At 35.5% G+C, this 22,260-nt stretch overlaps 3 protein-coding genes across 3 annotated transcripts; 1 reads left to right on the top strand and 2 right to left on the bottom strand.

Moving 5' to 3' along the window:
- Positions 1 to 3,264: 3,264 nt before the first annotated feature.
- Positions 3,265 to 5,797, bottom strand: arpp19b (cAMP-regulated phosphoprotein 19b). Its single transcript, XM_051099255.1, has 3 exons — positions 5,614 to 5,797; positions 4,180 to 4,302; positions 3,265 to 4,084 (listed from the first exon to the last, which is right to left on the bottom strand). The coding sequence occupies exons 1-3, from the start codon at positions 5,650 to 5,652 to the stop codon at positions 3,914 to 3,916; spliced, it is 333 nt and encodes a 110-aa protein (XP_050955212.1). The 5' UTR covers positions 5,653 to 5,797; the 3' UTR covers positions 3,265 to 3,913.
- Positions 5,798 to 6,972: 1,175 nt separating this feature from the next.
- Positions 6,973 to 11,741, bottom strand: bet1l (Bet1 golgi vesicular membrane trafficking protein-like). The gene is made up of 4 exons (XM_051099254.1): positions 11,504 to 11,741; positions 11,177 to 11,262; positions 11,042 to 11,098; positions 6,973 to 7,522 (listed from the first exon to the last, which is right to left on the bottom strand). The coding sequence occupies exons 1-4, from the start codon at positions 11,523 to 11,525 to the stop codon at positions 7,355 to 7,357; spliced, it is 333 nt and encodes a 110-aa protein (XP_050955211.1). The 5' UTR covers positions 11,526 to 11,741; the 3' UTR covers positions 6,973 to 7,354.
- Positions 11,742 to 11,777: 36 nt separating this feature from the next.
- Positions 11,778 to 15,902, top strand: kcnj11l (potassium inwardly rectifying channel subfamily J member 11, like). Its single transcript, XM_051099234.1, has 6 exons — positions 11,778 to 11,928; positions 13,286 to 13,476; positions 13,598 to 13,834; positions 13,927 to 14,196; positions 14,442 to 14,649; positions 14,733 to 15,902. The coding sequence occupies exons 2-6, from the start codon at positions 13,318 to 13,320 to the stop codon at positions 15,158 to 15,160; spliced, it is 1,302 nt and encodes a 433-aa protein (XP_050955191.1). The 5' UTR covers positions 11,778 to 11,928; positions 13,286 to 13,317; the 3' UTR covers positions 15,161 to 15,902.
- The last annotated feature ends 6,358 nt before the right edge of the window (positions 15,903 to 22,260 follow it).

Here is a 22,260-nt window from a genome sequence, read left to right as displayed (position 1 = left end):
CAAAATACTGTAATCGTTTTATTCCATTCATTATTAATACAAACATCTGGTGTACAAATGAAAACTCGTGGAGGTCTTTCGTATGAATCGTATAAAAAGTAAAAACAATCAGATAGTAATCACAAACGTACATGATTGGTCCGTTCTTACCACCGCTGAGAAAAGTAACAGGTACCATTTGACAATAGAATTAATGTATTGAGTAGGAACTTTAAGCAGCAGTCACTTACCGCATTCAGCGGAATAAATACGATAATAAATTTCGATAGCCAATTACACGTACACTGACTATGAAACTCAATATTACTTTATTATCCTCCCTTTTTGTCCTGTAAATTGGGCGCGGCAAAAAATTGTAAATTTTATGGGTCTGGCTTCCGGTCTCATTTTTAGCCGATGTTTAATATTGCAAATTAGTGTGTCTTATCATATTTTTAATGTATTATCTTAATTATGAGCACACTGGTTTGTAGTGCAAACAGTTTACTGCACCGCACAAAACCACAGAAAAGAGGATAAAGTAAAATATTATTTAAATGGGCAGTAAAAAAAAAGAGAGCTAATTTTACTAATTTTAAAATAGAAATAGGCCACTACCTGTATGCGTTAGAAGAAAAGAAACAAGAATTAACAAAGTGGGGAAATGTTTTTTTATTATTATTTTAAAGCCTTAAATCTATTATTTGAATAATTTGTAACTATTTGTACTTGTTTATGGACGTGATTTTCTTATTGCTTTCCCTATTTTATTTAACTTTTATTGTTGTTGGATATTATTGTATTTGTTTTGATGTCATTTATATGATATTGCCCTTGTATGTTTGTTGTTTTAAAAAATAATAGTACTAATAAAAGTAAAATATTATTTAAATTTAACTTCCGGGCCACCGTGCCCCGCCCTTTTCATGTTTTATATTCACTCTTTCTGCTTGTTGTATTTCTCTGCGAATCATCCTTCCCAGTTTCAAGTAAGCCGGGTATATGTACAATCCATTGCGTTTATTTTTGTTTTCTAGACTGTGGTACAATTTATTTGCTTTTTTAATGTTTTACCAAATCTAAGATACACCACATATATAGTAATTATTTATATTTATATCGCCGTCTTCTCTACTGCTTTTGTCGTGAAGCTGAAGAGGGGGAAAAAAGCCGCCGTGGCAATGAAAGACGTGGAAACAGTGCCGTCTTGTTGCAATTCTGAGTTACTGCGCTTTTTCTACTAACGTAGAAAATGATATTGAACTTATTTGCCTACTACAAATTTGTTTATACTCGTATTTTCTGCCGCTGATGTAAGGACTGGATGGCCATAATTTTTTGCTTTTGCCATAGTCACCTGAAAAAAAAAAAACAACAACAACAACAAAAAAAACACTAAGAATAATAGCGTGGAAACAGAGTCATACATAATGTATGTCTCTCCAAATGTGAATTGGTTATTTGTATATCTGTCATCTCTGCTGCACAGCAGCTGTTTGTTCATCATCTTGCCTTTGGTAATAGAATATTACAGAACAAAATAAAAAGCCACCATGGCAACGAATGGCGTGGAAACAGTGAGTTACTGCACTCCACCCAGATGTACTAAAAACAATGCATACTTCAAATGCATGCTGGTTATTGGTATTACATGAAAATTAAGTTAGTGAATAATTCATACTAAATAACTGAAAGGTGGTTAATTATAATTTAACTAAGGCTTGGATCAAGTTTGTCTAGACATTAAGGGCGAATTTCACCAAACGTTATTGCACGCCACAATGTTAGTCTCCATTATATTCCCTGGTGAAAAAAACAGTATATGCTGGTTAGGTATGTTTTGATGCTGGTTTATTCTGGTCCTTAGCTGGTTGATGCTGGTCCTTGACCAGCAACATGACCAGCATAAACCAGCTAAGGACCAGTTTTAACCAGCATCAAAACCTACCTAACCAGCATCCCAGCATCAAAACATACCTACCAGCATATACTGTTTTTTTCACCAGGGAATTTAATGGAGACTAGCATTGTGGCGTCATTTTGCAATAATGTTTGCAGAAATTCGCTCTTTATTTCTAGACAAACTTGATTCAAGCCTTAGTTAAATTATAATCCCAGCATCCCAGCATCAAAACATACCTACCAGCATATGCTGGTTTTTTCACCAGGGTTTGTCAAGATAATTAAAGCGGCAGTCCGTAACTTTTGGTGCTCTAGTCTTCTTGCGAAAGAACATTGTAGCCGGAGCTACTGCTTCTGTTTTTATGGGTCTGACTTCCGGTGTCATCCGCGTCCAGCTATTTTTAGCTGTACAAAACGGCTTGTTTTCCTGCTTGATAGTGCAAAATAATGTGTCTTATCATATTATAACGGCTTCAGACGCATAGCGCTGAAACCCTATTGTAATTGTTAGAATGGTCACAAATTAGCTATCTCCAAGTAAAATTGATCATCCAGACCAACCCGTAAGTCGTAGAGACTTGAAACTTGGAGGGATGGTAATACTCACATTGTCTACAACATGACACAGGCTCGCCCCAGTCTGCCTGATGGTGGCGCTACAGTGATCAAAAGTACAAATTCGCTCATAACTCCTAAACCATCAGTCACAGGCCCAAGTGTCTTATGTCGTTGGACAAAACGCACGCCTCAGATTTTAATTTTTGGGTATTTCGCATTTTTTGAAAAACCTACTTTTGTCGGATCAGAGCCAAACCAGTGCAGAAAGATTCTCTGGATAGTGAATATCAATAATTATCAAAAAAAAAAAAAAGTCACAAAGGGACACCAAAATGTTCGAAAGGGGCAGGTCCACTTTTAGTAAAATGTCTATAACTCCTAAACGAAATGAGATTTCTTCACTAAGCTCAGAACACTATATAAGAGCTCAATCTGATGTCACAGGAAAAAACAACAGAGCTTGGGCACTTGGTCTCGGTCCGAAGTGACACAAGTGTCTACAAGAACATTTGGGTATTACAAAAAAAAATATTGGCAGACAAAGTTTGAGCACCTGTTAGACAAGCTTAACGAAACTCGATGGGAAGTCAAGTCTCTCCCATTGGTTTACTAGGTGTACTGCAGTGATTCAGGATAAGCCATAAACAGTTTTAAAAAACAGATTAATGATTTACTAGCTTATTATATGCATTTTGTAAATTTTGCAAAAAAAGAAGAAGAAGAAAAAAAAGTTACAGACTACAGCTTTAAAATAATTGTAGTTTTTCAACAGCAAATTTACTGTCTGTGTTGCATAGCTTAAAAACAAGTACTCGGTCACAGAGCACATGTGCAAAACTAGTTTATTTACAAAACAAATGGCACAGTTGTGACAGTAAACGTTTGTACAGCTCAGATAAACCGCTTCAAGTGTTGACAGCACAACCTAGAGAACCCAGCGAAGAGTCAACACTCTCCTCAGTGTGGGCTAACAAACGCTGCCCGAGAGAAACTGACAGTTTTAAGACCATTTTCATAATTAACAAATAGGAGGCAAACAGCAAATCTCAATGAACTCTTACATATTCTTCAGCTCAGTCAGCTAACATCTCCGAGGCCTTTTGTGTTTTCCATGAGGCACAGTTTTGGCAAAAGAGGCAGATGTGATTATTTCAAGTCTAGTTCATTTGATCAATTCATGCAGGTCTTATTTCAAGACAAGCAGAAAAAGATGATCAAAAGTGATGGGAAAAAAAGTGTAAAACCCATAAAAAACTTTATGGGCCAGATTACCATGTTTAAACCTTGGTATCGATGTCGCTGTATGGTTAAACCCAAGTGCAATGGTAGCAGCAGTCATCAGTACATACCCTTATTTATCAAAACGTCATATTGAGAGTGTTTCTACAGGGTGGAGACAAAGAGAGTAAGAAAAGACAGCAAAAGAAACAAAACGTTTGAGGGAACAATGGAGATGAAGACAGCAGGAATGGCACTAGACAGCAAGTTTGCTGGCCACCAGAGACTGTTTTCGCTGCGGCAGGTCCTGAGGGGTGGGAATGTGGTCTCCGGTTATCTCCGTCTTCTCTGCCGCCGCTGTCGGGAGCTGCTTGTTTTTCATCTTGGCTTTGGCCATGTTATAGTCACCCGAGTCGAAGTACTTTTGCTGCAAGGAATAAGAATGTTCATTATTAGCAATTAATGGGCTCGATTAAATAAAATAAATAAATAAATACATAAAAATCCCTTTCAGAAACATACCCCTTTTTGTAGTCTTTTTCGCAAAAGATCTGACCCACCGGGCCTGGTCCCGAGATGGGGGTATCGGGCCTTTAGTTTGGCCTCCTCAGCCTTTTCTGGACTTACAACAGTGTCCTGCATCTCCTACATAGGATGTGGGATGAAAACCATTTGAAAACATATTCTTAGCCACAGGAGGCAGACTGATGCAGTCTAGAAAGTCTTTTTTTTTTCCCTTAAGTCATGTCAAATTGTTAAGCTACACTACCAGTCAAAAGTTTTTGAATAGTACGATTTTTTTTTTTTTTAAGAAGTCTCTATTGCTCACAAAGCCTGCATTTATTTGATTCAAAGCACAGCAAAAAAAAAAAATATATATATATATATATAATATAATAAAAATAAAATATTTTTACTATTTTAAAATAACTGTTTTCTTTTTGAATATATTTAAAGATGTAATTTATTCCAGCGATTTCAATGCTGATTTTAGCATGATCATTTAGAAATCATTCTAATATTCTGATTTGCTGCTCAAAAAATATTTATTTTTTTATTATTATGTTAAAAAAACAGCAGAGTAGAATTTTTTCAAGTTTCTTTGATGAGTAGAAAGTTTAGAACAACAGCATTTATTTGAAATAAAAATCTTTGTAACATTAGAAATGTCTTCATAATTACTTTTGATAAATAAAAGTTAAAAGTATTAATTTCTATTTTTTTTTCCAAAAAAAAAAAAAAAAAAAAAAAAAAAAAGTTGAAATTTTAGATAAATACTGATCTTTGGATCTTTCTATTCAAAGAATCCAGAAAAAAGTACTCAACTGTTCTAAATAATAATAATAATAATAATAATAATAATAATAATAATAATAATAACAATTCTTGAACACCAAATCAGCATATTAGAATGATTTCTGAGGGATCATGTGACACATAAGACTGAAGTAATGCTGAATTTAACTATGACTACAGGAATAAATTACATTTTTAAATATATTAAAATAGAAAGCAGTTATTTCAAACAACAAAAATATTTCAGTTTTTTACTGTTTTACTGTTTTTGCTGTACTGTGGATCAAATAAATGCAGACTTGGGTTAGCTGAAGAGACTTATTTTAAAAAACATTAAAAATCTTAGTGTTCAAAAACTTTTGACTGGTAGTGTATAGTTAAAGTTCATCGTTTTATATGCAGAAGTAATATTTTACGTTACGTTACGCATGCAGTCTGTAAAAAGTCTCTGCAAACACATACACTGTTTGAAAAACCTATAAAATAACTTAAGTAGAAAGGTTGTTTTATGTTGTTTACCAGCTATAAACTTGGCAGATTTATTTTTATATTGTTATTATTTTAACATTAAGTTCAAATGAGGCTTCCGTTTCTGAATCAACACATTCACATTGTCAGATGCGGAATGGCCTCATATAAAACGTGTTTGAAAAAGCAAACCTGCTGCTCCTCTGTGCTCGCCTCCACTTCACCAGACATCAGGACAAATTAAATGCAACAAAAACAAAAGAAAACAAAAGACAAAAACGAAACGCTTGGTTTTATTCGCCCTCAGAGAGCCGTCAGACAAGATGGTTAACTGACCGTTTGCTGCCGCTGTCTTGAAAATCTTTAATGGTCTTCTTCGAGAGAAACAGGGTGTGGTTCACACACTCACTGTGAGCTGCACCGCCACCTCGCGGACTGGAGTAGAACAGCGGCATTTTGAAAAATATATTAAGCAGAAATAAATTTGAATTTTGAAATGATGGAGTTTATTGAACCATAAGATAAAATATTTAAAAACAAATCTAAAAATGTTTGCTTATGTGTTCTGGTGGTGAAAGTGATAAAGTATGTTTTACGCTAATGAACACGGTTGTTCAAAAGTTTGGGATCAGTAAGACTTTTAATCTTTATTAAAGTTTTTTATGCTCATCAAGGCTTTATTTGTTTTATTAAAACTCAGAAAAATAGTAAATTTTGAAATATTATTTTAATTTAAAATTACGTGTTTTTTAATTTTAATGTACTTAAAATATAATTTATTTCTGTGATGCAAAGCTGAATTTTCTTTAGTCATTACTCCAGTCTTCAGTGTCAAATGATTCTTCAGACATCATTCTAATATGCTGATTTATTATTAGTGTTGAAAACATTTATCTGCTTAATATTTTTTTTGGAACCTGTGAAATTTTTTTCAGGATTATTTGATACATAAAATGTCAAAAAGAACAGCATTTATTTAAAATAGAAATCTTTTCTAACAGTATAAACTACTGTGCAAAAGTTTGGGGTCAGTAATTTTTTTTTCTTTCATTTTTTGATAGAAATTAATACTTTCATTTAGCAGAGATATCTATTTAAAATAAATGCTGTACTTTTTAACTTACTTTTTTCAGAATAAAAAGGATCACAGGCACCAAAAAAAAAAAAAATAAATAAATAAATAAATAAAAAATGATGATTTCTGAAGAATCATGTGACACTGAAGACTGGAGTAATGAAGCTGAAAATTCAGAAATATATTTTACAGTATATTAAAATACAAAACAGTTATTTTAAGTTGTAATAATATTTTACAATTTTACTTTTTTATACTAAAATAATACAACTTTTACTTTCTAGAAAAGTATGAAATATCAATCAGATGACAGGAAACATGGCAGGAGATTATAGTAAATTATTTAATTTACAAAAATAAATGTTATTTTATGTCACAAATGATTTTGAGAATCAGATATATCCAAAATATGTTTAAACAAACAGCATATAAAAATAGAAAAGCAAATCACAACAGAAGTATTTGCATTAAAATCATTTTAATGTACATAATTATCAAAAAAGCATTAGTTACATTTTCTTACATAATCTACAATGATAAAAATATAAAGCATGGAAATTGCAAAAATATGTTTTTAATTAATTTGAAATAAAACGGCAAATATTGGTCCATGGCATGTTCCTTTCGATTATGAATAAAAATAGACACTGAATAGACCACTTTTGATAGTGTAAACAAAGGGTTTGCTTAAATAAAGTTAAATGCAATAAATCCCCAAACCACATACTTTCCTCATTTATATTAATGGAAAGACATCCACTTTACACATCACTGAAATCTCCTCATGAGAGAATCAGACAGAGCATCCAAAAATATTCTCATAGAACTGAGAAACTGCTCTAAAATATTAGCGACCCATTAGTTCTGGAGCCGTGACACCAGATAATACAGCAGGAAGAAGACCACAACCAAACCAATGGACACGTAACACAAGATCTTTCTGTTGTCTCGGCCGGATCGCACCATTGTGGAAAACCTCTTCACGCTTCCAGTCAACAAGCCGGTTGCGCTGAGAAAATTGGAGTCCTGAGTAAACAAGGATGTTAAACACATGATGAGTTACACCCTACATCGCAAACATAACATTAATATGGGGTTCCATTTGTGCAAAAAAAGAGGCGACTGCTTTGTACTTTGTACTACACATTTGTCTTTGTCTGCAGTTATTGTCTAATTATTCAGGTAAATCAGTATATGTTGTCGTCGTCTTAATCTGTTGTCCTGTCATCTTTTTCTGTTTTTTTACTGTTGTCCTAACTGACGTTTTGTTCTGTCGTCCTGTTCTGTCATCTTGTTCTGTCGTCCTTACTGTTGTCTTATTCTGTCATCCTAACTGTCGTCCTGTTCACCGCGGTCAAGTGAGCCGCCATCTGCGAACACCAGCCGCCATCTGGATTTGCTGCATGTCTATTAGTGGAATTACGGTAGGGAGAAGAAGCGGCCAAAAAGCTGACGAACATCTATATTTCAGTGGTTAAAATTTAAATGTGCTAGAAAACAGGGAAAAAGTATTTACAAAACGTATATATATATATATTGTTCATTATAGAAGATACAATTATATTACTTTCGAATACATTATACTGTAAAGTTTTCTGAAAAAAATAAAGTTTGTTAAAATACATTCTAACACTGAATGTTTGCTCCTTTTTTTCTACATGCATTATTAAAATTTCTTATTAAAAGTTACCATGAACATTTCAATAAATTCTTTTTCTGAACAACCATGTCTCTATCTGTGTTCACGATGTAATGTATTCGAAAGTAATATAATTGTATCTTCTATAATGAACAATATATATATACGTTTTGTAAATACTTTTCCCCTGTTTTTTAGCACATTTAAATTTTAACCGCTGAAATATAGATGTTCGTCAGCTTTTTGGCCGCTTCTTGTCTCCCTACTGTAATTCCACCAATAGACATGCAGCAGCAAATCCAGAAAGCGGCTGGTGTTCCGCGGTGAACAGGACGACAGTAAGCATGACAGAATAAGACGACAGTAAGGATGACAGAATAAGACGACAAAACAGTACAACAGAACAAGACGACAGTTAGGATGACAGAACAGGACGACAGTAAGCATGACAGAATAAGACGACAGTAAGCATGACAGAATAAGACGACAGTAAGCATGACAGAATAAGACGACAGAACAGGACAACAGAACAAGACGACAGTTAGGATGACAGAACAGGACGACAGTAAGCATGACAGAATAAGACGACAGAACAGGACGACAGTAAGAATGACAGAATAAGACGACAGAACAGGACAACAGAACAGGACGACAGTAAGCATGACAGAATAAGACGACAGTAAGGATGACAGAATAAGACGACAAAACAGGACAACAGAACAAGACGACAGTTAGGATGACAGAACAGGACGACAGTAAGCATGACAGAATAAGACGACAGAACAGGACGACAGTAAGCATGACAGAATAAGACGACAGTAAGCATGACAGAATAAGACGACAGTAAGCATGACAGAATAAGACGACAGAACAGGACAACAGAACAAGACGACAGTTAGGATGACAGAACAGGACGACAGTAAGCATGACAGAATAAGACGACAGAACATGACAGACAGAACAGTAAGCATGACAGAATAAGACGACAGAACAGAATAAGGACAGACAATAAGAATGACAGAATAAGACGACAGAACAGGACAACAGAACAGGACGACAGTAAGCATGACAGAATAAGACGACAGAACAGGACGACAGTAAGCATGACAGAATAAGACGACAGAACAGGACAACAGAACAAGACGACAGTTAGGATGACAGAACAGGACGACAGTAAGCATGACAGAATAAGACAACAGAACAAGACGACAGTAAGCATGACAGAATAAGACGACAGAATAAGAACAGTAAGGACGACAGTAAGATGATGACAGAATAAGACGACAGAACAAGACGACAGTTAGGATGACAGAACAGGACGACAGTAAGGATGACAGAATAAGACGACAGTAAGGATGACAGAATAAGACGACAAAACAGGACGACAGTAAGCATGACAGAATAAGACGACAGAACAGGACAACAGAACAAGACAACAGTTAGGATGACAGAACAGGATGACAGTAAGCATGACAGAATAAGACGACAGAACAAGACGACAGAACATGACAGACAGACGACAGAACATGACAGACATAAGACAGAACAGGACAGAACAGGACGACAGAACAGGACGACAGTAAGCATGACAGAATAAGACGACAGAACAAGACGACAGTAAGCATGACAGAATAAGACGACAGAACAGGACGACAGTAAGCATGACAGAATAAGACGACAGAACAGGACAACAGACAGAATAAGATGACAGAACAAGACGACAGTAAGCATGACAGAATACAGAACAGGACGACAGTAAGCATGACAGAATAAGACAGAACAGGGAACGACAGTAAGCATGACAGAATAAGACGACAGAACAGGACGACAGTAAGCATGACAGAATAAGACGACAGAACAGGACAACAGAACAAGACAACAGTTAGGATGACAGAACAGGACGACAGTAAGGATGACAGAATAAGACGACAGTAAGAATGACAGAATAGGAGACAGACAAAACAGGATGACAGAACAGGACGACAGTAAGCATGACAGAATAAGACGACAGAACAGGACAACAGAACAAGACAACAGTTAGGATGACAGAACAGGACGACAGTAAGGATGACAGAATAAGACGACAAAACAGGACGACAGTAAGCATGACAGAATAAGACGACAGAACAGGACAACAGAACAAGACGACAGTTAGGATGACAGAACAGGACGACAATAAGCATGACAGAATAAGACGACAGAACAGGACAACAGAACAAGACGACAGTTAGGATGACAGAACAGGACGACAGTAAGCATGACAGAATAAGACGACAGAACAGGACGACAGAACAGGACGACAGTAAGCATGACAGAATAAGACGACAGAACAGGACGACAATAAGGATGACAGCATAAGACGACAGTAAGCATGACAGAATAAGATGACAGAACAGGACGACAGTAAGCATGACAGAATAAGACGACAGAACAGGACGACAGTAAGCATGACAGAATAAGACGACAGAACAGGACGACAGTAAGCATGACAGAATAAGACGACAGAACAGGACAACAGAACAGGACGACAGTAAGCATGACAGAATAAGACGACAGAACAGGACAACAGAACAGGACGACAGTAAGGATGACAGAATAAGACGACAGTAAGGATGACAGAATAAGACGACAGAACAGGATGACAGTAAGGATGACAGAACAGGTCGACAGAACAAAACGTCAGTTAGGACAACAGTAAAAAAAACAGCGAAAAAGACGACAGGATGACAGATTAAGACGACGTCAACAGACAACATGCACGTCAACATATACTGATTTACCTGAATAATTAGACAATAACTGTAGACAAAGACAAATGTAGTACAAAGCACAAAGCAGTCGCCTCTTTTTTGGCACAAATGGAACCCCATACATTAACACTTTTAAACTTTCACCAACCAACCGACCATGCCATCCAAGTAGGTATTCTGTTCCTCAGCCTCTTTGTCAATATCATACGCCAGCTGTGAATGAGACCAAAAACATTAAAATGCAACAAAAAGGCTCAATCTCAAGACATTATATATGGGAGTCCGACTTACAGATTTGAGTCTAGACACTTTACTAGCCAGATTCTCAGCCATCATCCTGTTTTCAGCATCTAGCATGTCATCCACAGCACCATGTCCTGTCAATTACACAAAAATCACTATTATTAAGCCAATTTGACAAAGTACACCAACATGATTTCATATCTGATCACTTTCATTTTCATGTTAACTTGCACTGGCAATGGCAACATCAACAAATGTTATTTTTTAGACCAGAAATGCATCATAAAATTGAAATATTATGTGGATATACTAATATAACAGCTTAAATGAAAACACAACTGTATATTATAAAGAAAACTGCTACGTGTCACTTACCACGATTCCATGGATCAGCCATCTTTAAAGAGCTAATCTGCTAACAACCACGAAAAATCACTCTAAAACACGCGGGACACCCACAAAAACTATTCGTTGTAACTGTAAACGACGTTTAAAACAAATACCAACACGTGTACGTTGAATAAAATTGTTGACAAATGTAAACCAGCGCACATTTGTCTCGAAACGAACCGCCGAAGTGCAAACCAGCGTACAGTGTACCGCAGCAGTCGCTGAGGATTGTGGGATATGTTTGTCCGCCGGTCATTCATTTTTCTATCATAAGGACTCTGTCTGATTGCATAAGCTTCCTAGCCAGCCATCTGCTTACGTTTGCTTTAAACATTTTGTTCTGTTAATAATATTGTTATTTTTTTAACGACATTGATATGAAATAAACAACGCGTGTCATTGTTGTGCTGGTAAGCATCTTTATTTTATAATGCATAACCTTGATTGTACGGTCATCTTAACGGCGAATCGCAAAATAACGGATGCATAATTACATTTGATTAAATTTGCATGTATAAGTGCCCTTTTAAACAAATATATTTTCTATTGCCCTATGTTTGAAGTATATATATGTATATTCCTTGATGCAAAACAACATAAAGCGGGATTTTAAGATGGTGTTTTTTTTTTTAATATAATTAACTGTTTTAATGTTGTTTTAACAGGATTTCGCTTTGTGATATTTTGTGCTTGTGTTAAATGATCACATCCACCCCTGTCCGCTGAATCCTCTTAATGTATGATTTGTATACATTTATACCGGATACAATGCTTTGCATGACTTATAAGGCATTTCAATTCGGCTTTATGTTAGAAAAATGTGCGAAGTTTAGTTGAAATTATGTACTAAGCAAAAAGGGACAAACCTTTAATTAAAGTTTCAATTAAACTTATTCAAATGCTATAATTTAATATAAAATATAATAATACATATAACATTTTTTAAAGTTGTATTGATTTATTAGTTCTATTACATAATTCTCATTGTTGTTTCATTTATGTATGACAGACAGATGCATCACGTTAAGTTTATTAGTTTGTTGAAACTGCAATTCAACTTGATGGAAATCTAAATGAGCCAATCAACAGAAATGGTTAAAATTCAGAGCTGGAAATGTTGCATGCAAATTGTTTAATATTCAAGATACACATTTCTATTAATTGTGCAGTTAATTATCATATTGTATTTTTAGAAAGTTTTGGAATATTTTTCTTCTCCCCAAATTTATCACTACTGAAACACAGTAATATATAACTTAATTAGAAGGGTTATATTGACTTATTAAGTTAAACTTAACTTAAAAAAACTTAACTTAACTTTTTACAAAACTTCACATTTTTTAAAAACAGCAATGGAATAAAATGTAAAAATTATTTCAATATAATTTTCAGAAGTTGAAATTTAGGGGTTAGGGTTCAGGACAGCCACCTCCCAATTGCAAGTACCCACTAAATGATGATTTTATGTATATTAAACTTACTGGTATTTTATATATTGTAAAAAAAAAAAATATATATATATATATATACTGGTGTAAATATTATTGTGTGTTTCAACACATAATAAAATGATCTTAGTAAACATGTAAGATTTGAATACTTCAGTGCTTGCAGTTTGCAGCAATTCTGTAGAATAATAATAATAATATTTTTTTCCTGACATTTATTTAAAAAAAGGGGGTTATAGAGACAACCCCTCAGTGCTAATGTAATTTTTAATTTAAAATTAACTTATTTAATTTGCATTTTTTTTTGTTCTTTTTGTAGTGTGGAGCACCAATCAGCCACAGATTGTCATAATGTTGGCCCGCAAAGGCCTTTTGCCTGATGGTTTCCTGCTGACACGACTCGCCGAGGATGCCACACAACCCAGTCGCATCCGGCCAAAGTCACAGAGGGCACGTTTCATCACCAAAAGCGGATCGTGTAACGTAGCCCACAAGAATATACGAGAACAGGTGCATTGCACAGAACTCTGGTCCAAGCAAATGTTTAAATTCACTCACATATTGTAGCATAACATAGTTATTAGGCGACAGATGCATTACAGCTCATTGATTCGATTCTGTTGCTTCTTAGGGCCGGTTTCTCCAAGATGTTTTCACCACCATGGTGGACCTGAAATGGCAGCATTCCCTGCTTATCTTCACTTCGGCGTTCCTCTGCTCCTGGATGCTCTTTGCCATGGTTTGGTGGCTCTTAGCGTTCGCTCATGGCGATCTGGAGCCTCGAGATCCCAACGAGCCCGGACCTGTGCCGTGTGTCACTTCCATTCACTCCTTCACGTCTGCTTTTCTGTTCTCCATTGAGGTGCAGGTAAGGAGCAATCTAGATGGGACTGCATCCCTTCGAGGACCAAATGGCAAAGCCTTCTGAATCTGTAATATCAATAATTTCTCTAATATCAGGTGACTATTGGTTTCGGAGGACGTATGGTGACAGAGGAATGTCCGCTGGCCATCATAGTCCTCATTATCCAGAACATTTTGGGCCTGATCATCAACGCTATCATGCTGGGTTGCGTGTTCATGAAGACGGCTCAAGCCAACCGGAGAGCAGAAACCCTCATCTTCTCTCGTAACGCAGTCATTGCACCACGGAACGGCCGACCAACGTTTATGTTCCGCGTCGGGGATTTGAGGAAGAGCATGATCATCTCAGCCACAATACAACTGCAGGTGATCTTCAACTCTCTGAAAAACAGATGTTCTTTATTGGCATCTATGGTTCTATGAAGAACTTTTAACATAAATGGAACTTTTCCATTGGACTGAAGGTTCTGTGGATGTTCTTTACATTTTTTAAACGTTCTTCAGAACTGCTCACTAATTGGTTTTTCTATGGAATTGCTTTGAAACCCTCCCTTTTGGAGCCTTCTGTCCAGAACTTGGATTCAATCCTAATCTTGACTTTTGTTCCTCAGGTGATTCGGCGGACAGTGACCGCGGAGGGTGAGGTGATTCCTGTCTGTCAGCTCGATATCCAGGTGGAAAATCCTCTCAGGAGCAACGGCATATTCCTCGTCTCTCCACTTATAATCAGCCACACCATTGACAGAGGAAGTCCGCTGTACGAGGTCTCAGCACAGTCAATGGCTACCGAAGACTTGGAGATCATTGTCATTTTGGAAGGTAAATAGTGTGCACTTCTCTTTACTTTAATCATTTTGACTTAAAATGGAATTTCTAATCGGAAAACAAAACTGTTCTACCAGGTGTTGTGGAGACCACCGGCATCACAATGCAGGCCCGCACATCCTACACGCCAGAGGAAATCTTGTGGGGTCGGCGTTTCGTCTCCATTATGACGGAGGAAGATGGGCGTTACTCTGTCGACTACTCCAAATTTGGAAACACCGTCCCTGTACGAATGCCAGCCCTCAGCGCTAAGGAACTGGATCAGACCAGGGGTGTGCAAGACAGCGGACCCCATGAGGGTAAACCTCAAGGCTGGGGGCTGGTGAGGGCCGGACGAGGCGGGTACAGGAGGGGCGGTGGCCGGGCCTGCGATGACACGGCAGCCAAGCCTTGGTACGTGCCGGCGGAGAGGGAAGAGGAGAAGAAGGGTCATAAGAAAACGGTGAAACTTGAGGAAATAGGCAGAGAGATTGAAGAAGAGACGGTGGAGGACATGAGCGATTAGAACAAGAACATTTATTTGGTTTTGCAGGTATGGAAGTAGAAATAACATAGCAGTTACTGGTAAATAGTTTGCTTAAAGGGATAGTTCTGTCATTATTTACTCCAAACTCATAAGACTTGTATATTTACAGTGTCTTTATAACATTTTTGGATCTTCTAAGTTTTGGTTACCTCAAAGGAGAGACAGAAATCATTCAGGTTTCATTCAAAATAGCTTAATTGTTGTTTCGAAGATTAACCAGAGTCTTATGGGTTTGGAACAACATGAGGGTGAGGAAATTACAGTATTTTCCTTTTTGCTGAACTATCCCTTTAATAGTTAAGCATATTATAAATAATAGTCTCAAATAGGTTTTATACTACACATGTTTTGTAAACTGTCAAAACATGGACAGCTGTGGAATTGTTTACGATTACCTCTGAGAACTTCTTGTAGAACTTCTTTGTCCTTTCTGCCAGCAATATAATGAACTTTAGGATTGTTTTAACAGAACATTGTGGTCTTGGCATTACTAGTCAAGATATGGACCATAATTGGGTTAGACGTTGTAATTCGTACAGTGAGAATAAAAACCATGCTGTGTGGGATAGAAGTTCAGTCAATACAGTCAAATTGTGAAATTAAACATGACCAATAATCTTAACACTGTACAAACTATTTAACAGACTGTTTTTCTATCCACGACAGCTTTGTTTTTTATTCACATCAAATTAAATATAGCACATACCTCAATTAAACTGCCGCTAAGCAAACATGTGGCAGCTGTATATGTTTGTATGTTGGGTTTTGATACTGTAAGCCCTTTTAAAAATATTCCAGTTGTTTGCCTTTGTGTTCAAATCTTGTTTTATAAGATGTGAAGTGTTTACGTTACTTTTTTTTTTTTTAAGAGATAGTCCACCCAAAAATGAAAATGCGGTCTTCATTTACTCACTCTCCTGTCGTTCCAAACCTGTACGACTTTTATTCTTCTGGTGAATGTAAAAGGAGATATTCTAAAGAATGTTGATGACCAAACATAGTATGAAAACAAAACAATGGAAGTCAATGGGAACCAAAACTTACTTAATAACATTCTCTGCGCTACGGCCGTCCCGAGTTCAAATCCCAGCTCGAGGACCTTTCCCGATCCCACTCACCTCTCTCTCTCTCCCACTTTACTTCCTGTCTTCTCTACACTGTCCTAAGGCTAAAAAAGTGATAAAAGATGATATTTTGAGTAATGTTGGTAACTAAACATTTTTGGTTCCCGTTGACTTCCATTGTACAAATAAAAAATACACTGGAGGTCAATGGGAACCGAAACTGTTTGTTATGATTTACTCACCCTCATGTCATTCCAAATCTCTGTTTTCTGTGAAAAAAAATAGATATTTTGAAGAATGTTGGTAACCAAACAGTTTCAGGTTCCCATTAACCTCTACTGTATTTTTAATTGTACAATGGAAGTCAATGGGAACCAAAATTGCTTGGTTATCAACATTCTTGAAAATATCTTTCACAGTAGAAAGACAGTCATACAAGTTTGGAAAGATACGAGAGTGCGTAAATTGTACATTTTGGGTGGACTATCCCTTTAATGTGGCTATCATAGTTGTTTAGACATATTGTGTTTACATTGTGTGGGCTTGTGCAATTGTGTTGTAAACTATAGGACCTGATTCCCTCACACATTCCTTCATGTTTGTGTCCTGTTTAAATGTGACCATTAGAGAACACATTCCGTGTTGATTTAATTGTTTACATATCAGTGGGTTAATTTATTTAGTGTATTTCATGTATTTAATAAAGTATATGACATTTTATATATCTGACTGAAGGAATTCCTAAAAACGTCTTTACTTTTTTCGGAAAACGACATGTTATATCATAGGATTAGGGGCCAACAGCTGGGCAGACTTTACTTTCAGAGACTTTGCAGCGAGTGTAACTGTTCCATCTGTGTTCAGATGGTGGAGATTTTAAAATCGGCTGTTTCAGATCCACTCACTGAGTATATTTCTACTTTTTAGTCATTTTAGTATTGATGTTACTGTAGGTGCTGCATTTAAATGGCTAGCTGAAGTGGAGCTGTCCGCGGTGCTGAATGGACACTTGAAGCATTGCAGGTGGCTTGAAACTGGACTATAAATTCAGAAAACCAAGTTTTTTTTTAATTAGTTATTTTACTAATGTAAAGGTACTACATACAAAGGTAATTTATGAAAATATCAAACACTTTGCTGCAATATCAGTCAAAATAAAATCAAATTGATTTAAATAAAAAGTCAGAAAGCAATAGTATTAGATTAAAAATAGTTTACAACAAACAGTGCTTTTTGATATACGAATGGTTAGTTAAAACCAAACAATCACAAATAATGCTACATTGTAAATATATAGATATCCATAAAGGGTATGGCAAGAAATAGCCTTTAAGGACACTAGTGAGAAATCATGCAGGACCAAAGGCTGGTGAGCACCGCCAGCAGAGATAAGATCCACGTGCTTGCTGCTGTCGCTGGTCCGCTGTTACACAGGTCGGTGTTGCAGCACCTGTAAGTATATTCTGATATCGACGGAAACTTCTGGGACAGACGAGAGTTATCACAGTCAGTGTAACGAATGCACCGGCGAATGGTCTTCCCTCCTAGAAAATGAGAACTGTTAATTAGTGAATAGAATAAAATAGAACATTCTATTCTATCCACCTTTTTCCTAAACGCCGAAGTCTCATCTGCCTCATAATGGAAAGATGCTGTACATTTCCGGTTTCTGCCATTTCTAGCCAAATGAACGCACAGATTTACCCTGTGCACATTTTTTTTCAATAAAACTATATAAAACTATCTTTTTACCTAATTTTAACATGGAAGACGGGAACACAAGAGCATCCTAATGGAAGTTAGAATCTATCATGGCGGCTCTCATCAGTTACTCAGGAAAAAGGTGGATAAAACATAAAAAGTGACTTAGAAATTACAAAAGCCACTGCACTAGAAAACGAAACATAACAAAGCAAATGGTTTTACACTACCAGTCAAAAGTTACCAGTCAACAGTAAGATTTTTACAGAAGTATTTATTTGATCCAAAGTACAGCAAAAACTTTTTGAAATATTTTGAAAATAACTGTTTTCTATCTGAATATATTTTAAAATGTAACTTACTCCTGTGATTTTAAAGCTGAAATATTAAATAATTCTAATATGCTGATTTGCTGCTCAAGAAACATTTATTATTATTATTATTATTATCAATATTTAAAACAGTATTAATTTCTAGAAATTAATACTTTTATTTAGCAAGGATGCTTTAAATTGATCAATAGTGATAATAAAAAATATTTATAATGTTACAAAATATTTGTATGTAAGATAAATGCTGTTCTTCTGAACTATCTATTCATCAAAGAAACCTGAAAATATTCTGCTCAACTGTTTTCAACATAATAATATTAAATGTTTTTCAAGCAGCAAATCAGAATATTAGAATGATTTCTGAAGGATTATGTGACTGGAGTAATGGTGCTAAAAAGTCAGCTTTGAAATCACAGGAATAAATTACATTTTAAAATATAAAATATTTTAAATAGCAAAAATTATTCAAAATGTTACTGTTTTTGCTGGACTTTGGATCAAATAAATGCAGGATTAGTGAGCAGAAGAGACTACTTTAAAAACAATAAAAATCTTACTGTTCAAAAACTTTTGACTGGTAGTATATATTACTTTTTAATGTTTTAAAGCATAAAGCATATTAAAAAAAACAAACAAAAAAAAAACAAGTTAGAAAGTATTAACATATGCTAAAACAATTATCCTTTTTGTTAAAAAGCACCAATCGCGTAAACTGAATTCATACAAACACTAAAAATCCCATTAACAATAAATTCATTAAAAGTCTTACCTTGTTGGGGATTTAGGACAAGTTGGAGGTTATCATAACTTTACAAGGTTATTTTTTTCCCCAGGAATTCAAATTTTTAGGAAAAAAAAGAATATTCTTAAGGGAAGGTTTTGGGAATATAAAACATTTGTAACTATTGTAACTGTAAGTTAGAAAATAAGAAAGAAATGAGAAGAAATAGCTGTAAGGAAGACGGGAAAAAAATATATATAAATACATATATATATATATATATATATATATATATATATATTTTTTTTTAAATTGTTCTGTGTTTAGAGCATTTCTTAATTTTCATTTCCCTTTAAACATCTCAGTATTTTGTATGACTTCATTACTAAGAAATCTGAAGGCTGTTGTATAGACCATTCTATCTCTAAAACACTAAAACTTTATTAAACTGAAAACTTCATATGAAAGAATTTTATTTGAAAGAAACTGTTTGATGGACAAATTAATAAACAGTATTAAGTAAGTGATTATTTTTAGACACATTAATTAGCAAAGTACAGTTGATATTAGTTTTACAAAGTCACTACACACTTAGTAACTTACCCAACACCGCAAAACATCATTTGGTTAGTAGTTATTGCAAAAGTGGGTCAGAATAGTGATGTTAAATCTTGGAAAATGTCTAGCGCCACCTGTTTGCAGATGTCACTTTGTTTGATAATACAATATAATACAAATAAAACTGAAACAAGTTTTAAAATGTATACATGAATAAAAATGTAAAAGCCAAAACCTTTTTTGTCTCCGTCTCAGGAGGATCTGTACCACCGCATACTAAAACTTCATCCACAAACCTTTCTCATGAAGATACAAACATGCGTCCTCATAAGAGCAAACTTGCTGCACTGTGCATCGTCCCCCGGTGTAATCCTCACACTTGTAGCATCGAAGAGACGAGCCTGCAGAGGAGAATCGGATTCCATAATGCTTAACGCCTGTTTCAAATAAAAAGCACTGAGGTCATGACCAAAGCCACATAAAACTAAGCCAACAATAGTTATGTGCATTAACTTACCTAAGCTAAGAGTCACACAACAGACCAACAGAAAAAGTCCAAGGAAGCACTTCATTATGAGAAAACCTTCCTGACCTAAGAGACTGATAACGAACGACAGTAAACTAAAATTAAAGACACAAAACAGCACATTAATGAAAAGCCAGTATGATGATTTCTGAAGGACTGGAGTAATGACGCTGAAAATTCAGTTTTGCATCACAGGAGTAAAATACATTTACAATATATTCAGAAAACAGTTTTAATAATAACAATATTAGTGTTTTTCTGTATTTCTGAGCACATAAATGCAGCCTTGGTGAGCAGAAAAGACATTTTTAAAAACATTTAAAAATCACAGCGTTTGCAAATGTTTCACAAGTGATGTATATAGAATATATGTACATATATAAAAAGTATAAATATTGTTTATACTGAATATATTAAAACAATAACAAAAGCGTAGTTGCACAAATGTTCAAAAATCTTTTGCAATACTTCTATGACAGCTGTAAGAAAATATTAGCATGAGAATTATATTAAATATCACTTACCCTGCTCAAAATATTTAGACTTAGTCCGAGCTTGTGTGTTTCAACAGTCCAAAAGCATTCCTCGTGCCACCTCTTCCCTTCTCGAGCTCTCGCCCAACCTCACCCTTGCCCTACATGAATGATGTCATTGATGGAGTTTCTCCTAGATGCCAAGACAGTTAAAACGGACCCGAAAAAATGAGACATAATGTTTACCAGTCATTATTATTATTAATATCAACCGTATCTTGCAGCTACGGTAAATATAGGTAGATATGCAGCAAACAGTAAAACGATTCGCACTACAAGTGTGTTTATCATTGTGATAATAGATTTACTAACATGATAACAGTTTACCAGTTTGTAATATAAAACAGCATAACGGAGTCTTTTTGTATGGGTAAAATTAAATTTGCTTACGTACTTAGAAGCCAATGACACCAGAAGCTTCTCACATTAAAGTTACAAATGGCGGTAACCGTTCTTACGTTAAAATTGGATGTTGTTCAGAAACTAACTAGAAAACAGTTTATTGCAAAACGAAAAACAAATTTGCAGTTTATACATAACAAATCTCGAAAACAATTGCAGTTCGCTAAACGGTTATCTTACACAGCCAGGGTTAACCTAAAAACAGAGCACATTCAGAATTTGCCTTTACAAAGATCCAATACAGAATCTCAAAACAAAAGATCTCGACTCTGTTCACAGAACATTAGTTCAATCTAATTGTCTCTCTATTCGTACAGCATAGCGACTGACCACGAGAATTAAAACCCAATCCTTTCTGCTACGTTTCCCAACGCTGCAGCTGGTGTTGACAATAAGGCCTGTGTCACATTTCCCAGAGCCTTTCTGCAGTCATGGAAGCACTCAATTCAAATGTCATCTCAATGGCGCCCTTATTTCAGTCTAAATCTGAAAAGGCATGAAACACAACTGTGAATCTGTATCTGATAATAGCAGAACATGCGGGTTAAGCGAATACATTTGTTGGTATTTAAAGCACAGTGAACTGGTGTTGTTTGTGTGGCAGCCCACACAAGTACTCATGTTGTTGCTTTTCTCCTACGTTACCAGGGGGAGCAGAAAATGACCCGTCACATGTCAGAATGCTAATATCCAGGAGAAGGCGTGATGATTGGCTTTTTCCATAGTGCCGGAATGGGACTGTGTTTAAAAGACCAAATCTAGGCACAGATGAACAATGAAGCTGTGGTCAGACAAGCAACAAAGAGCACTTGATCTTTGTTTGGGCTGTGGCATTCAGTGTAGCATTTAAATAATGTGTTTATGTGACTAGCTAATCTAACTCACAAAAAAAGGGTTTAATTACACTAAATTTCAAATATTGGAAAACATTATTTTTAACATGCAACAATCAAGAGCTTTCTTTCATAAATGAAAGAAAGCTGATGTTATTTATAAATAGTGACACAATTAAAGGTACAGTTCACCCAAAAATTAACATTTGCTGACAACAAACCCTCAGGCCATCCAAGATGCAGTTGACTTTGTTTCTTCATCAAAACAGCTTTAGAGAAATTCATTATTACATCATTTGCTCACCAAAGGATCCTCTGCAGTGAATGGGTGCTGTCAGAATGAGAGTCACTTAAAACAGTCACTTCTGATTAAAATATGAGTGCTCTATCCATAATATTGTGGAAAAGT

This window comes from Labeo rohita, chromosome 25 (genome assembly GCF_022985175.1).
Source record: "Labeo rohita strain BAU-BD-2019 chromosome 25, IGBB_LRoh.1.0, whole genome shotgun sequence".
Taxonomy (NCBI): domain Eukaryota; kingdom Metazoa; phylum Chordata; class Actinopteri; order Cypriniformes; family Cyprinidae; genus Labeo; species Labeo rohita.
Note: the sequence above shows the minus strand (reverse complement) of the source record. Positions and strands in the feature narration are given on the sequence as shown.